Source organism: Pangasianodon hypophthalmus, chromosome 29 (assembly GCF_027358585.1).
Source record: "Pangasianodon hypophthalmus isolate fPanHyp1 chromosome 29, fPanHyp1.pri, whole genome shotgun sequence".
Taxonomy (NCBI): domain Eukaryota; kingdom Metazoa; phylum Chordata; class Actinopteri; order Siluriformes; family Pangasiidae; genus Pangasianodon; species Pangasianodon hypophthalmus.
Genome location: NC_069738.1, coordinates 4,970,806 through 4,989,548, shown reverse-complemented (window position 1 = coordinate 4,989,548; position 18,743 = coordinate 4,970,806). Strand labels below are relative to the sequence as shown.

Genomic DNA, 18,743 nt, shown 5'->3' with positions numbered 1-18,743 from the left:
TAATTATTTTTTCTTTTTTTTATAATTAATTATAAAATAATTAATAATATTACCAGAATAGAATCTATTTTAGAACTTATTCTAATTTAGATCTTATAACCCAATTCTTTTTAATTTTTCTCTTTATATTTCTCGTATGTATCCGAAATGTTTTCTTGGACTGTTTTTTTTCCCCCCCTTAAATTATTATATTAATAAAAAAAAAAATCCATAGCGCGGCATCAGAGTGCTTCCGGGTGAAAGGTTGCGCGTCATTCCAAAATGGCTGCTCCCATGGAGTTGTACTGTTGGAAAGGCGACTATGGCTTACCATCGGTCGATGTGGATTGTTTAACTGTGCTGGTGAGAACAATTTCCAGATTAAAACAAATATCCGTCGTCCGGATTGTGCTGTATTTCCGGCGTCTTACAAAAAAAATCATTTTGTTGTGGATTTCGGTTGTGAGCAGGAAGTGACCTGAGCTACTTACTCAATCAAGAAAGACAACATGATAAGCTATCTAAATCTTAAATCCTAAATCAGTCCGCATTCGTTTTTTAAGTTTCCTGTGTAGGACGTTTCTGTCCAAAACGCAGCCATGTGAGCTTCAGATCCCTGAGTTTCTCCCTCTAACTGCATTACATATGACCAGTGCCCTGTAGTCAACACTTTGTGTGTCTAAAGGGGATCTGAATGGGAATACAGCTCCCTATTTCACTACATTAGGTATAAAATCATAGCTTTGACTCCCTGTGTAGTTCATTATATGTCTAAGGAACCAGATGGGCATTCAGGTTACTGTATTCTTTAAGTCAGGGGTGTTTTCAAGTCTGAGAACAGGACTAGCTGAGATCGAATCAAGACCGAATCTTACAGTGAAGATTGACTCCAAATGAAAGCAAGACTAAAAAGCATTAAATTCTTTTCAAGGCCAAGCCTTTATGTCAACTCGCTTCATTCGTGCATTGTGCGATAACTGGGCTGTTTTGTAAAAGAAGGAATTATTTCTTGTCAAATTTTGTGTATGCGGAAAGAAAGACAGCACAGACATCATACATATATATATATATATATATATATATATATATATATATATATATATATAAAACTCTCAGTTGAAACCAAGACCATATTTAACGTGACCAGTGCACAAGACTGAGATAAGTCCAAGTACAAATGCCGATAAGTCAGAGACGAGTCCGAGTCAATACAGAAAACATCTTGAGATCTGACTCTTATATGTATGACTATTAGGATGCTATGAAATAATGAAATATAAAGAAATGGCTCTACATAATGCACAACATGTCTAGATGGGAATTCAGCTCTTTATATTAGTGTATGACATTTTTACTTCCATCCCATATTAAAGTTTAATAGGGACCCATTTAAAATTCAGCTCCTTCTCCCTATATCACAGGTCCTGCTCCTGTCCCTGGTCCTGGAGAAGTGTTTCTCTGCTCTAACACACCAGATCCTGTGTCTAAGCAGGAAAAAAAAAACCTAAAAGACAGGGGACAGGGGTACACCAGGACCAGAGATGGGGACCGGTGTCTTATACGATACATAAGATGTGAATTAAAATTCGCATGTAACACACATGTCCGTGTACAATATGAGTAAATTGGGAATTACGTTTACTCTGTGTAAAAGTGTTAATGTGTACACACCAGAAGTAGTGCAGTTTTTCAACATGAAGTCATCAGGCCTCATTTATCATGCTGGATACAAATGAATTTATTTATAATTTATTTACAATCTGGGTTTGTGTAAATTTACATGTAAGGAGACTGGTGTGAGACTGGATTGATCGACTTCAAATCGTATAACTGGTGATAATTTTCCTGGAATTTTTTTACAGATTACACTGTCACATTGTATTTCAATATATGAAACATATTTATATCATTTATTTTTTTTATTACTCACAAAGATTCAAACCAAATCCATGAATTGAGATGAATAAGACTCACCATTCCGTTACATATTTAGCAATAAGATCATGTAATGTGTGAGTTGATAGTTGATATCTGAGGCTCTTTCTAGCCTATAAGGTCATGGCTCTGCCTTGTTGAGTGTGTGATTACATGATAATGATGGACAGAAAGAGAGAAACGGAGAGAGAGTGTGTTATCTGTCTGTCCAGAACAGCTGCTTAACCACACTGTTCACACACACAGAGAGAGAGAGAGAGAGAGAGAGAGAGTATGTGAGTAGATGCTCTGGTGTTGAGAAAATGACAGATACAGTAATACAGCTTCCTGCGTAATTCCCGCTTAACTGTGTTGTTTTAATTTTATTTTATTCTGTCGTAATCTCATACAGAGTTGATTTTACTGCACAGCACTTTGGTTGACATTGCTGTCTTTAAATAAACTATAGAAATAAAGCTAACTTGATTTACTGAATCATCTGGCGATCACACATTTATACCATTCAATTTAAGTGGATGGCTGGGTGGATGAATGGATGAGTGGGTGGATTTGTGGGTGGATTGGTGGGTGGATGGCTGGTGGATAGATGAATGGGTGTGTGGGTGAGTGGATGAATGGATGAGTGAGTGGATTAATTGATGGGGGGATGGATGGGTGGATGAATGAGTGGATGAATGGGTGGGGGGATGGATGAAGGGATGGGGGATGGATGGATGGGTGAATAGATGGATGGATGGATGAGTGAGTGGGTGAGTGGGTGGATGGATGGATGGACGAGTGGATGGGTGGGTGGATGGATGGACGAGTGGATGGGTGGGTGGATGGATGGACGAGTGGATGGGTGGGTGGATGGATGGACGAGTGGGTGGATGGATGGACGAGTGGGTGGATGGATGGACGAGTGGGTGGATGAATGAGTGGGTGGATGGATGGATGAACGAGTGGATGGGTGGGTGGATGGATGAATAGATGGGTGGATGGATGGACGAGTGGGTGGATGAATGAGTGGGTGGGTGGATGGGTGGGTTTTGGCTTTTAGGAAGTCACTTTAGGTTTGTTTCCACCAGAGGAACCAGGACTGAATTTAATTCCTGGAACCTTCTCAGTTCCTGCTCCTGAGCACGGCAGGAACGTGTTTAGACGTCGTAGCTTTCGTGTGTGAGCTGTAAAAGCTCTAACCCTCACTGTGGAGCTCTGTTCTTCTGAAGGAACCGTTCTCCTGCTTGTTCACCTCCGAAACATTTCCCAGCTAAACTCTGACTGTAATCTCCTATTCATTATAGAAGTGTAACTTCGTGTCATGTGGTCGAGCTTTAGCAGAAAATTTCTCTCATCCTGCTTTACTCTGAAAGCTTTTCCTTGTTGCCATGGTTACTGTGAACACAAGCTTAAGCGTGCAGCTGATAATTACACTGTAAAACAAAAGGAGCTTCTTTACCTGCTGCTTTATGCTGATTATAACGTCAGAATGAAATGTTCAGATGTTTATTCATACCCGTGATAATGACGGGGTTTCTCACGTCTCACGGCAGTAAAATACACTGTATCATCCAGGAATGTGTAATAACTGGCCAACCCAGTATCATGGTGTCTGCTGATAACCTCCCATTTTCTTAAAAACAACATAAAATTTAATATCACACTGTAGTGCAAGCACTTATGTGTATATACTGTAAATATAATACAGTTAACATTCAAAAGTGATGAACGACAGAGAGTGAGGATTCTTTCCTGCTTTTTGCTTGTTTACTTTGTTCTTTGCTGTTTTTTTCCTTCCTTTGTTTCTTCTTTTGCTTGCGCCTGCTTTTGTTTGTTCCTTCCTTTATTCGTCTGTTCCTTCTTTCTTTAATTTGATTTTCTTAGTTCCTTCTTTTGTTCTTTTGTTCCTTCCTTCCTTCATCCTTACTTTCGTTCGTTTGTTCGTTCGTTCGTTCGTTCGTTCAAATGTTCCTTTCTTTGTTCTTGCTTCTTTGTCCTTATTTCATTCCACCCTTTTCTTCATTCCTTGTTTCCTTCTTTTCTTCCTTATTTTATTCCTTTGTTCCTTCCTTTCTGTTTTGTTTGCTCCTTCCTAAATTCCTTTGTTCATTTCTCTCTTCTTTAATTTTTTCTTCATTTTTCATTCTTTCCTTTGTTTGCTCCATCGTAATTTCACGTTTTAGAGTTGATTTGCAGGAGGCTACAGAAGGCCGAATGTTACTGTTACTGCTAAGAGAATCGAGAAGCTGCTCAGAGGATTTGAAAGATTAGGATATAAAAGCAGTGAGGTCACCTGTACAGCCACTTTTTATTTTAATATTTTCTCCTTTTTTGTGATGACCTGAAGAACAATTCAACTAAAAATGCTTTCGTAAGTGTATGACGGTTTCCGGAAAACAAGATGGTCAATTTTATAGAAATTTGTGGCTCAGAATAGAAGTGTGTTTACGTTAAACTCTGTTCTGTGAGTTTATTAAGACTTCACCAGTGTGTAGAGTAACGTTTCAAGCAGGAGCCTCTGAGCGGGGTGGAGGTCCTGAGGACCCACAGAGGGCTCTGTTCCTCACCAAACAGAGCGTGTGGTCTTAGGGAACAGTAATCCACCATTCCTCTCCCTCTACCCCCTGATACCTCTAACCCCCCGATCCCTCTAACCCTGATCCCTGTACCTCCTGATCCCTCTAACCCCCCGATCCCTCTAACCCCCCGATCCCTCTAACCCCCCGATCCCTCTAACCCTGATCCCTGTACCTCCTGATCCCTCTAACCCCCCGATCCTTCTACCCCCCGATCCCTCTAACCCCCCCGATCCTTCTACCCCCCGATCCCTCTAACCCCCCGATCCCTCTACCCCTGATCCCTCTACCCCCTGACTACTCATGACTCAGTTTGTCAGCAAATTCACAGTACACACATTTTAGTCATTTTTCAGGCAGAGGATTTTGTCTGGATGTATTTTTGTTTGCGTGTAATTTATTTACATATTGAGACTTTTTTCTTCTGTGTGCTTTATATGTGTTTTCACTGTGTGTGTATTTGAGCTCTCTGTTTTTTATCTATATTTTTTGTTGTTTTATCTTTTTATTTTTTTTAATCTATTTTGCCTCTTTTTTATCTTCGTTTTGTATGTGTTGGCCCTTGTTTTTCTCTATGCATTGTTTGTTTTTTGTCTTTTTGTCTTGTCTGCTTTTGTATTTTTTCTGTATGTGTGTTATCTTCTTCTGCATGTATTTTGTCTGTTTTTGTCTTTGCTTTGTCTTTCTGTTTCCATTTTTTTTGTGTTGTCTGTTTGTTTTGTCTGGCTTTTTTTTTCTTTATGTTTTGTCTTTTCTGTATATTTAGTCTTCTTTCTATATGCATTTTGTCTGTTTTTTGTCTTGTTTATATTCTTGTCTGTGTGTTTTGTCTGTGTGTATATTGTCTGAATATGTACCAAATATAATAAAATATACAATATACTGCTATATAAAATATACTATGATAACAGAAATCTGAAAAAGAAATGCTTGAAATGTTATTTTTTCAAGACCTCTAAATCAGAGAATAAGGCATTTCTACATTACACCAGAAAAGATTTTATAATTAAAACGGAAAAAATACACATTAACGTAGATAGAAATAATATAATTGAAGTTATTTTGTAACCTTTCTTTGGCATGTGTGATTTTGGGTTGTATGTTTAACATACCTTGAATTTATTCTATCTTTCCATGCCTAGTTTGAACCCTAAATTAGTCGGTACAGTCTGCTGACTTCCTGCATGACGGAATTTCCAGTCGAAAGACGCGTCTGGGATTCAGTACTGGCTCCGGAAAATAGTCCTCTGGTTTCCGTCTGGTTTCTAGTCACTGAACCGTCAAACGAAAAGCTTTTTCTCTCTACACATTGCAGTGAGCCTGTACTGTCACATAACATTTTAAGAAAACACGGGACGGGCATCGGTTACTTAAACCACAAAATAAGACTGCTGCGTGTGATTTTTCCAGCAACATCAGCACTGTGTGTGGACGCATACGTCAGGTGAACACACAGACTGTACCCCAATGTCTAGTGTTGATAGAGAAATTGTTTTTAAACATTGTTTTGCTAAGAAAATAAAAGAAAATGTGGTTCACCATAACAGACTATTTAAAATGCAAAATAATGGCCTGCTAGCTATTCGGCTACTGTATAAGATCGTTCTCTACATTAATCCAGAAATTAGACCAAACTAGACATGTATTAAATAAGGAAAATATAACATGATAGGACGTGCAGTTGTAGGAAAATAATCAACGCTGGGGTTGTGTGAGGCGACTCAATGTGAAGCATTGTTACTGTTTCCTAAAACAGCATTTTCCAAAGCATTGTATTCCTCTCATTATTCCACAGCAGTTTTCAATTTTTTATTTATTAAAGATTGACATTGTACTTTTTATCCTTTTATAGGTCCATTGAACAGCCAGGTCTCGCTTACGTGATAGCAGCTATAAACCGTCGTTCCCTCACCCAACTAGCTTGTTTTTTCTTCTCTTAATGTTAAAAAGAAAAAAAAATACAGCTTATTATGTTACAGAGAAACCAGAAAACCCAAATCGCTCGTTCCTGAAGACTTTCCCGTGCTGGAAAACGTAAAGTTACAGCTTTACCTCAAACTGTTACAAACACTGGAGACTCCTTCCACAAGTGTTAAATAAACATCTATTTACGTTTTTCTTTGTTAAATTACAGCACATTCGTAATCTGTACATGTGGAGCGTCCACTGTGCAATAAAGAAAATTAATCAACACCTTCTGACCAATCAGATTCGTGAATTTACACTTTATTTCATTGACAGTTATTTGTGCCATTTTGTGCCATTTTCAGTATTGAAAGTGCATTATGGGTAAACTCTTCGGCCACGAGAACAACTATAAAGACGTTTTGTTAAAACAGAATTTTGTGCTTTCTAAATTTTGGGACATTTATTAAAATGGCTGAAGTGAGAACACTAACTAGACATGAATTTGTGTTTGAGATGGAGTGAAGATTGTAATTAATTAATCAATATTAAATCCAAAGTTCGCACCGAATTTACTCATTGTGTTTTTTTATGAGATGTAATGAATTTCAGCCTCTAACGTCACTGATGTGAGAGGCAGTAGTGGTGAGCTTCTGCAATGAGGAAGCAACATCGTGTAACGTTTAAAGTCACATTATTTTGCTTCCTGTGTGAAATACGGCTCTTCTAACATGCCGTAAACCTGTAGGAAAACACAATATGGGAGATTTACTGCAATCTCCAGGCCTTCCTCAGTGTGGAAAAGAGAGAGCCCCAAACCACAGCGAGCAGGAGTTCAGCGAGGAGGAGCTGCTCTCTGGTTCCTCTTCAGTGGCCATTTCATGACTTAAGAAACTTACTGATATACAATATAGGAGTTTCTCAAAGAACTGTCAGTACTAAACCCTCAGGAAAAAAAATAATATTAAAATGATAATCCTAGATCAGGTTGAAGAAAAATTGTAGACAGATGTTAATTCCTTCTTATATGACGTCACTTTATACCAGGAAAAGTGCTGTTCATTTTATCTCTTAAACACTGCTGTTTTTTATTTTATGTTTTAAATACTGCTATTTTCTCATCTTATCTCTTAAACTAGCTGTCTTTTTTTCATCTTATCTCTTAAACTAGCTGTCTTTTTTTTCATCTTATCTCTTAAACTAGCTGTCTTTTTTTTTCATTTTATGTCTTAAACTAGCTCTTTTTTTCTCATTTTATGTCTTAAACTGTTGTTTTTTATCCTTTTCTTCTCCAGGCTTATGCCAAGTTTGCAGGTGCTCCGCTCAAAGTTCACAAGATTACCAACCCATGGAGAAGCCCAACAGGTGGGAATGTCAGATTCTTTCTGTTCAAATTCCTTTCCCTTTTTTCTCCAAGTAAAGGTTTTGAGTGAACCCCTGTGTGTCAGTTCTGTTTGCTCCCTCATCCACGTCCTCTAATGACCTTCATACCAACACTGTACTTTACACCAAGTATGGCATTTCAACACAAACACATTTAACCTCCTCATAACTAGTTAGCTTGCTAACTCCCTGCCTTGCTAACACACTAAATATCTCCTTGCTAAACAGCTAGCAGAATAAATGAATCAAACTCATGTTTATGTTCTCATGTCCTGCAGTTTAATTTTCAGAAACTAGCTAACACCCTGCTAACTCTACACCTCTTAGTTTTATCCCAAATCATTTCAAGGTTTTATGTCAGAAAACACAGTATGAGAGAAAACATTCAACCTCCTCGTAGCTGGCTAGCTTGCCGACTTGCTAACATACTACATCCCTGCTTTGCTAATCAGCTAGCAGGATAAACCAATAAAGCTAATCAGCTATCATTTAAAGTTGGAGGAGTTGAAAGAAATCAAATGTTATATAGTTTTTGGAAATTCTTAAGTACTTTTAGTACTCCTGAATACTGAATAAGTTTGGTATTTGGGGGGAAAAAAAAAATACACCGTTGAGGTAAATTGTGCTTCTGTCGACTCGATCCTAGTGTATGTGATGGAAGACAATATACAAGTCATTTGTTTTACAAATTATTTGATTATTAATGTGCAGGTATTTTATAAAATACATTTATTTATCATCATTTTTGTCATCCATAATTTACCATTTCTACCCTTTAAGTACTATTAACATATAATAGTCGTGGCTAACATTTGAGCTAACAAATATTTATAAATTAAAGGAAAGATGATGGAAAAAGTTGTGAATTTGGTGATTAAAAATGTTGTTTTTGTTACATTAACATCATTTACGCTGTATTTTTTTAAATCTTATTCTTATTTCCACTATGCTGTGGATAAGCTTTGTCGTTCTCGTCTGAGCGTGAAGCCGCCATTTTACACAAACAAAATGGAGGACGTAAAAATGACCCGCGTCCACATCACCCCCCGTTTCAGGTCACTGGTTATCTGATGCTCTTTACATGAAGTTGGTAAAGATTTGGTGCGTTCACGTGTAAAGAATGCGGTAATGGAGGTGTAATATACGAGCCGACAGAGAGGAACGTGTCCTGCATGCTCAATCGCTTACGGGTCGAGGGATCAAAGGGTCAAGCATTTCCTGTCTCTGTTAATGCTTTACGCTGTGTATTTATCTTGCACTCCTGGGGCTGGAGCCGGTAAACGCTTAGCAGGAAGTTCTTCCAAAGCCTCTTGAGATTTAAAGCTTTGCAGCTCTCTCTGATGATTCTTTTAGTAATTATAAAAAACAAAAGATATTTTGTTTATGTGTTGAATCTTTTAACAAGTGTGGATTTTTGTCAAATTATTAACATTTATCTAACATCACAGAGAATGTTTATTCTGCCGTATAAATACTTACTGCTATACACATTTGTACAAAAGCGTAAGATGTTTCACAGCACTTCATGAAATGTGCATTTATTTGTCATTATATATTTTTAAAAAGGAGTTGCTTTCGTTTTTAGGACATTTTATTAAACAGAAGGTTTCTTACATGCTGAAAACGCTTCCATTCATCAATATTAAAATGATTACAGTGAATTCTTTCCAAACGTCACTCTTTTGTACTGTCTCTCACAGACTCTAGACAGTAATTAAATGTCTTAAGTGTCTCCATGATTGTTTAAGTGAGTTATAAAGTTGTTTAAGTTGTCCAGCTGTTATGGAGAAGATTGCACGCCATACAGGAAAGCAATAGCATAAAACACTATACACAAACTGTGTTACTGTTCATTAGTGACATGTAGAAAATGTTACATGCTGAAAAGCAAAACTTGGCATTATGGTAGTGTTGCTTTATCTCTTCAGTGAAAAACAATCAGCAGGGGATTGCTTCTTTTTTAAGAATTAAATACAGACTTCAGTCTGAACTGATTGTAACACATCAGTGTGTTTTAGTGAAAAATACTGATTCTTCTCCAAGCTGAAAATAAGTCTAAGAAGCTTGATAACATGATTCCTAGCTCCTGCAGTGAGCTACATGCCATATTAACACTTTCATCATATTTTAGTAGTAATTGTGAAAAGCTTGATGATTAAATGTTCACCAGTCACTAATGAGAAACTATAAAGGGCACTTCTTTAACCCTTTCACACATAAATTATTTATAAGCACATCTAGATTCTCTCATATTCTCTTTTTTCCTACTTAAAATTGCCTGATGTATGAATCTGATTACTTTATTAAAAAGTAAATGGATTGTCCATGAGTAAAAAAGGCTAAAACAATATACCTGAAATAATAATGAAATAAATAAATAAATCTGGCAATTTCCAAAATGTTTAATATTCAGGTCTTGAAATATGTAATTTTGAAGACAGAAATGTTAGAAAATATTATTCCTGAATATACAAAATGTACATAGTTTGTACAGGACTATTGCATGATGCAACAACACTCATTTCAAAACATCCTCTTTTTTTATTTTATTTTTAATTTTTTTATTTTGTAAATCCAAGGCGATCAATGGATTCTGCACAAAAAAGACATTTTGTACTTTAATTTTTCTCTTATTTTTTAAGTTTTATGTCGAAAGTTGATAAAGATTGAGAAAGACAGATAGTCTAGAGAGCTCCAGAAGTTTATGTTAATGTACATTAATGCTCTCAAGTGATTTGGAGGTGATTTACATCTTATATTTTCCTAAAACATAAAAAAGCGTTTAATTACTGGTCCCTAAGTGTGGACCCTGTGTGTGAAAGGGTTAATATGGAAGTTCAACACTTTCAGGATCTTCTCTCCGTTCACAGCCACGCCCCTGAGTAGGACTCAGGCCTGAGAGTGGACAGTGATTGCATTTCAGTGTGACGTGACTGCAACTCAGTGATGAAAGGGGGAAAGAGGCAGTTGACGTTACCTTGACCTATGTGAATATATAGGGAGTTTTGTTCTGTTAATTAAGATACAAATATCAATAGTGCAGTAAATGACTAATGTGACTATCTGAATAATTATATATAATGCCGTTTTATTATTTTACATAAATAGCTAGTTATCTATCACAATAAGTTTTACTATTTTACTACAGAACATTTAATCTGATGTAGTGTTTTGGGCTCAACAATGTCAGAGTTCATTATTTGGATGTTGCACAAATCCTTTTGCTCAACTTTTTAGTAATTAAAAACTCATCATTTTTGTTAATTACAGGGAATCATGACATGCTGTCTTCATATTGTGTATTTTTAAAAAATATTTATATTTTATAAATATAATATTTTTTATTCTCTAACAGGTACGCTGCCTGCATTGAAGACCAGAGAAGAGGGCAGTTTATCACAGCCGAGTAAGATCATCATCCAGCTCAGGAAGCAGGTGAGTGACCTGTTACTGACCCCTGACCCTGTTTCTGAACGGTTTAACAGCTCACACACACACACACACACACACAGAGAGAGAGAGAGAGAGAGAGACAACAGGTGGACGTCAAGGTCACAGGAGTCCATTCAAGTTGAACTCGAATTCTCTTTACCTCCTAACTTCAGTAAAGTGTTGCAAATGAGCTACAGTCAGTGATTATATACTTAATGGATTAAAGCATCTGCTGAGAAAGTGTATTATATGTAATGAATACAGCACTTGCTGTTGTGCTGTTATAGGAAAATAATCAACAACGGAGTGGTGTGATGAATCAGAGTAACGTTTACCCTCCCGAAGTTGGTTATTTTCTGATAACAGCACGTCTTGTAGTGGTTTATTCCTTCGTATACTACAAAAAATTGTCTGCAATTACATTTTTTAATTTAAAACAACAAGACATCATACATTTTTATCCATTTATAGTTGCATTTAAAGTTGCAGTACATCACTTGCATTATAGCATTCCCTCACCAGCCCTGTCTTTTTTTTCTTTCTCTCTAAGTTAATAAGTCTTGTTACCGAGAAACCAGAAAGCGTAAACTCCTTTGTCCTGTGTCAGAAAAAATACTGTTACTGGAGACTCCTTCCATAAATGTTAAATAAATGTCTCATTGATGGCAGAAAACGTCACCATTTGAACAGTTTTCTTTGTTGTTTAACAACATTTTATTTTTGTTCCATGGAAATGGTCAATTATTAGAACGTATTATTGAAGAGAACAGCACTTTAAATCCTTAATAACTCCAGTGCATTTAATAGGAAGGTGATGTGAGGGGTTTAAAGGGTTAAAAGTATCAGCATTTCTATCAGGAAGCTAGCTTTGGTATTAGTTCTGTAGTATCTATACGCGGCAGAGCGTAAAAGCTGCAGATGTGCTGTGTGAGATTTAGAATGTTAACCCGACTCTCGGTTGTGTTTCAGAAATATAACGCTGATTACGATCTTTCGGCTAAAGAGGGCGCGGACACGCTCGCCTTCGTCTCCTTACTGGAGGAGAAGCTGCTGCCTGCTCTGGTGAGCTCCGAGAGATTATTATTAACTCTTCACATTCACTGCAGTGTGTTAAAACTTTACAGTGCTGGTAATGTCAGCGATTAGAATCATTCAGAGACATCAGCTAGTCAGTGAGTTTTAGTTTTTGTGCACTGCTAAAAAAGTGAAATATCTGGAATACAGGCAAATTTATCTACTAGTTCTTATTATGAATTATTGTCAATAAATTAAATATAATATTATTCAGCCTGTTTTTACATGTTTCTAATCATTTCAAGATTCAATTTTTTTGTTATATTGCCTAATAATTTTTCCTAAAATTAGAAAAATTGTCTGCAAATAGAATTTCCAGCTTGAACTTAGTAAAAGTGTGTAGAAATAGGTTTAATAATCATACATTTTGTTTATTGTAATGTTGTAATAGGAAATGCGAGCTCTATTTGATATATTTTATATTACAGATATTTTCACTTGTGTGGTTTGGGTTTTAATTTTGTGAATCTCATTGTTTTTTTCTCTGCTTTATTTTTGATATGGTATATCAGGGTTTACAGTAGATTTAAGTCACACTATTTTTGTACTTAATAAATCACAACTTTCAGTGGATCAACACTGACTTTTAAAACTTTGCAAATGTGTATTACATTTGAATAAATTCAAAACAAATCCTAATTTAATCCACTTTCTAAAATTTGTAAATGCATTTTCAGAGTATTTAGCAATGAATCTTTGATTACTGTTTAACTGATCTTTTTTTTTTTTTATCAAATGCTTCTCTATAATCACCTATACATCTACCTGCTGCTCATTATAATCTCATAATATTATAATAATTGTGGTGATGAACTGAATAGTAGGTTTGCGTAAATAAATGTGTAATGTAATGTGGGAAGTGAACTGTGTTAGTTAAACTAATGATCTATAACTTGCAGAGAAGAGAGTGTGTGATCCTTCTGACCTTTTTCTGTATGTTTGACTCTGCGTGTTCAAGCAGCTTTACTTTGAAAAATATGGAAAGAATGAAGTATTTATAAATAATAACGGAAGCTGGCGATGTCCTGATCACGTCCTGGTTATGTTTATAACAATGTAATAAAGACCCGTTATTCTCCAGATTCTGGGACAGAAACAGCGTTTGAGTGAAGAGGTGTGTGTGTGTTTGTGTGTGTGTTTGTGTGTGTGTGCATGCCTCATGTCAACTGTCCAAAGTCCCCCGAGTGATCCGGTTGTCCTGTGTTTAACTCTGGATAATGACAGGAACAGCAGCTCACATCAAAGTCTCATAAACTGAGTTATGAGTGGAAACCACATACACACTCGTCTTTAAAGAAGATTCACTAGTTAAAACATGTCTTTAAGTGTGTGTGTCTGTGTGTGTCTGGTTGTGTGTGTGTGTGTGTGTGATGTCCAGCACTCGTGCTGACACGTGCTGACATACCTGCTACTGAAACACAATAAAATTGCTTAATGATGAAAATAAATACAACAACAAAAACATGAGTAGATATTATTAAATATATAAATAATGTTATTTATTATTATTATTATTATTATTATGCTACCTGCTGCAGTAAAACTGGATAATGATAAAAACAAAATGGTAAAATTAAATTACAGAAATATGAAAATGTATTATTATTATTATTATTATTATTATTATTATTATTATGCTAGAATACCTACTGTAGAAACACAATAAAGTTGCTGAATGAAAAAATAAGTAAGCCATATGTATATTAAATAAAGTTATTATTAAACATATTAATAATTAAATGTAAAATTTTTAGGTCATTATTTGTCAGTTATTGTTGTTTTAAATTATGTTTTATTTTTACAAAAGTGATTCATCTGCTGGTTTATTTGATTTCCTCAGATTTTCCTCTCACATGAACATCCTTTTCTCTCCTTCTCAAGGTCAAAGATCAAAAGGTTGCTTTATTGGCATAGTAGATATTAACTTTTGTGTTGCTAAAGCTTGGATACAGACTTTGGGAACAAATTAGAAAATAACTCCCGAAATAAATAAATAGAAACAAATGTACATACATTCAACAGTACAGTCAAAAAGAAACACTAGTAATGACAGAGTGATAAAGAAAGAGCGTAATCTCTCTCCCTCTCTCTCTCTCTCCCTCCCCAGATTTACACACAGTGGGTCGACGCTAAAAATTACGTAGACGTGACGCGGCGCTGGTACGCTGAACACACCCCGTTCCCACTGAACTTCCTGCTGCCCAACCGCATACACTCGAGGCAGATAGAGAGGCTGAGGCTGATCAGGGGAGACGCCATACTGGAGCCTGAGGAGCAGCTGGAGAAAGAGGTGAGAGGAGGAAGAGTAGGAAGAGGAAGAGGAGGAGGCAGAAGAGATGAGAGGAGAAAGAGGAGGAGGAGGAAGTGGTGTGAGGAACGGGAGGAGGAGGAAGAGGTGAAAGGAGGAAGAGGTGAGGGGAGAAAGAAGAGGAGGAGGAAGAGATGAGAGGAGAAAGAGGAGGAGGAGGAGGAAGAGGTGAAAGGAGGAGAAAGAGGCGAGGGGAGAAAGAGGAGGAGGAAGAGGTGAGAGGAAGAGGAGGAAGTGGTGTGAGGAAGGGGAGGAGGAGGAAGAGGTGAGGGGAGGAAGAGGTGAGGGGAGAAAGAGGAGGAGGTGGAAGAGGTGAGGGGAGAAAGAGGATGAGGAAGAGGTGAGAGGAAGAGGAGGAAGTGGTGTGAGGAAGGGGAGGAGGAGGAAGAGATGAAAGGAGGAAGAGGTGAGGGGAGAAAGAGGAGGAGGTGGAAGAGGTGAGGGGAGAAAGAGGATGAGGAAGAGGTGAGAGGAAGAGGAGGAAGTGGTGTGAGGAAGGGGAGGAGGAGGAAGAGATGAAAGGAGGAAGAGGTGAGGGGAGAAAGAGGAGAAGGCGGAAGAGGTGAGGGGAGAAAGAGGAGGAGGAAGAGGTGAGAGGAAGAGGAGGAAGTGGTGTGAGGAAGGGGAGGAGGAGGAAGAGGTGAGGGGAGGAAGAGGTGAGGGGAGAAAGAGGAGGAGGTGGAAGAGGTGAGGGGAGAAAGAGGATGAGGAAGAGGTGAGAGGAAGAGGAGGAAGTGGTGTGAGGAAGGGGAGGAGGAGGAAGAGATGAAAGGAGGAAGAGGTGAGGGGAGAAAGAGGAGGAGGCGGAAGAGTTGTGAGGAGAAAGAGGAGGAGGAGGAGGAGGAGATCTCTGATGAGATCTGAGCAGCTAGCTCTACATGATACATGCTAGGAGACAGAGGAAGCATTAAACAAGTCACATAAATGTACCACATGTTTTTATATGTTTTTGCTTTTTTCCTGACTTTGTGTAGTCTAGTTTAGTTTTTGTCCCGTTACTGTTGCTCTCCTGATGTAAATCTCACAGTCTGCCTGAACAATATGTCTGTAAGATCATCCTGATGAAGGTCAATACACAGAAATAATAATATCTACTGCTGAAACCTTTTATTTGTCCAATCACTCCCGCTAAGATAATGCTACCTTCGACTAGCACGGTCTGTGGTATTGTCCATGTTGTTATCACCAAGCAAACCGTAATCTCAGCCTCCGGTGCTTCACTCACAGGCCGCAGGGGGTCTGCTAGATTTTGTACACATTTCTGGCCACAAGCTTCAGGATCTTGAGTTGCAATCTGATTGGCTCTCTGTTCTTCAATGTATAAACCAATTTCCAATGGAAAAGATCTTTTAGATGCTGTGACACAAGATATAATCACTATGACTGAAATAAGTTCACAGCATCCCTTCTTTAAAATTTCTTTTTGTTGAGATTTCCTTTTTGCTGACATGTTACAGGAAAGGTCTGTGATTGGTCGATTTTAATGTCAGGCAAATATCCTTCTGTTAAAGTAGGTGGGTCTTAGCTTATTTTTAATGACAAAAGCGAGAAGTGTGCTTTGAGAGGCTAAGCTAACAGTAATGTTTGTTTATTTTTGCATGGAAGATAATTACCGTAATTGCTGGAGTAGCATGTCTAATGTAAAATTATAAATAATTGTAATTTATGTAATAATGTAATAATAATATACAATATATAGGTATAACAAATTTTAATGTATTTAAATTATATAAGTTGCTTTGTGGTATAAGTACAGTTGGTGCAAAAGTTTGTACCCCCCATGGTATTTGAATGGAAAAAAGGAACGTGCTGTATGTCATTCACATACGACTTTCACAAACAAAAAAATTCGATTTCCAGTTAAAAGATTGGATTTTCCAACAACACAACAAAGGCAACAGAAATTTAACAGATTTAAGATACAAACTTGAACTGATATATTTTGTTTTTTCAATCATTAGTATCTTAATACACACTATTTAATCATTTTGTTACTTCTTTTAATGAATGAATATCTACGAAACCCAACACTGAATATCTTGCTGGTGTAAAATAAACGATTTTGTTTTAAGGGTATCTTAAGGGTGACTTTTGCACAACTCCGTTTTTTTTTTTTTTTCCCCCCAATCCTCAGCTTTACCAGGATGCGCTGGAGTGCATGACTCTCCTCTCACAGAGACTCGGCTCACACAAGTTCTTCTTCGGAGACTCGTAAGTTTTACGTGTTTTAATTTGTAATGTGTGTGTATTTGATCTGTTGTGTGTGTCATGAGTGTGTTGTTGATCTCCGCAGCCCCTCCTCACTGGATGCGTATGTGTTTGGTCACCTCGCGCCGCTGCTGAAGATTAAACTCCCCAACGCAAAACTCCAGCAGCACCTGAACTCGTTAGAGAACCTGCAGCAGTTCTGCACCAACATCCTGCTGCTTTATTTTCCCTCAGACAGCCGAGGTTCGCGTTTTCTTCTTCACTGTGTTACACCACAGCGCTGCCGAATTCTTCAATCTGATTGTTGATGAATTTTCTATAACAGCAGATCTGACAGTAGTTCCGGCTACAAGGCAAATCACGGGTTTATATTAATGCGCTCGTTCTAATACGTTATCGTTTCTATAGTAACAACTTACAAAGAGACTTGAACACACAAACAGATTTTTTTTTAAAAAAAAGTGTAATTGTTGTTATGGTGTTATGGTGTTTTCGTTTGAGGAGACATTTATATTAAAATATTTATGGAAGGAGTCTCCAGTAACAGTCAAAGTTGTAACTTTACGTTTTCCGACATCTTCAGGATTTTGTGGTTACTCTGTAACATGACAAGCTGAATTTTTTTCTCTTATTAACGTTAAGAAAGGCTGGTGATGGAATGACTGCTAGAATGGTAGTGTAACATACATATAAAATAATAGCACATGTATGATGAAATATATATTTAAAATAATGGACAGTTATAACTTTTGTGGACATTTTACAACATTAAATGTAACAATATATGGATAAAAAAAAATGATGTATTGTTATATAATAAATACAAATTGCTAGCATGGTATAAAAATGCTGTAGTATAAGAGGAATAAAGCACTTCCGGACATGCTGTTATAGGAAATTAATCAACTTTGGGGTTGTAACAGTAGCTCCGCTTCATCAGAGCAGCCTCCTGTTGATTATTTTTCTCTTCTTCTTCTTCTTCTTCTTTTTTTATTATTCTTACTTATTATAAAAGGCATAAGTTAAAGATAAAGACATTGCTGTAGAAAAGAGTTAAAAAGGTTATGTTATTATTATTATTATTATTGTCTACAAATGTGTCCAATTTGTCTTTCACCCTTTTTTCATCGTTTTTTTCTTCTTTTTTTTTTCCCCCTCCCAGAAGCTCCAAGCAGAAAATCTGCCGTTCACTCTGACGGCAGTGACTTTGATAACGAGCCGCACAAACGGCGTAACCAGATCCTGTCCGTGCTGTTCGCCGTGGCGGCCATGTTGGGTTACGCCTTCCTCAGCGGCATCGTCACCATCCAAAGCTCACGATCGCAGCTCGACGAGCGTCGCCATGACGACGAAGACGAGGTTGAAGAAGCAGAAGAAGAGTGATCTAAAAAAAAAAAAACACTAAATGAAAACTGTAGATTGTAAATTAACCTCCCCGAGTTCCACTATTAAAGTATTTATGAGCTTGTTTATTAAGCAAGCCACACGCTGGTGCTCATATTGGTGTTTTTTTTTTTCTTGTTTTGTAAAGTTAATCATAAATCTTTTAAGAATAAAAAAATATTAGAATTATTATTTACAGGATTGCGTTGTCCCTGTAGTCATGGCATCATCGCAGCAGAGCTTTAGGTCTGATATCTAATTGCAAATGCTTCTTTTTTTGGAGTGAATAATATTAATATTATTATATATTTTTCAGGTCTCATTAAAGCTGATGGATTTTTTTTGAACTGATGAACAAATTTTTTAAAAATTGGTATGTTATGTCTGATTAAATGTTCTAACTTATCTAAAAAGCTGTGAAAATGTAGAAGAACATAAACAACATGCATTAGCAGTGAACCAAATCCATGTTATTTCATGTCTTCCCAATTAGCAAATGTAATGTAGCTACCATATTAACTAGCTGGCTTTCCTGCTCACTAGCATGCTATCTAGTTTCGCAACTAGTCTTGCTAACTAGC

The 18,743-nt window shown here is 37.0% G+C and overlaps 1 protein-coding gene across 1 annotated transcript; it reads left to right on the top strand.

The window, feature by feature from the left end:
• Positions 1-224: 224 nt before the first annotated feature.
• Positions 225-18,354, top strand: mtx1b (metaxin 1b). Its single transcript, XM_026942301.3, has 8 exons — positions 225-342; positions 7,670-7,739; positions 11,113-11,192; positions 12,159-12,251; positions 14,371-14,553; positions 16,706-16,782; positions 16,865-17,022; positions 17,942-18,354. Exons 1-8 carry the CDS (start codon positions 262-264, stop codon positions 18,160-18,162), a joined length of 963 nt encoding a protein of 320 aa, XP_026798102.3. The 5' UTR covers positions 225-261; the 3' UTR covers positions 18,163-18,354.
• The last annotated feature ends 389 nt before the right edge of the window (positions 18,355-18,743 follow it).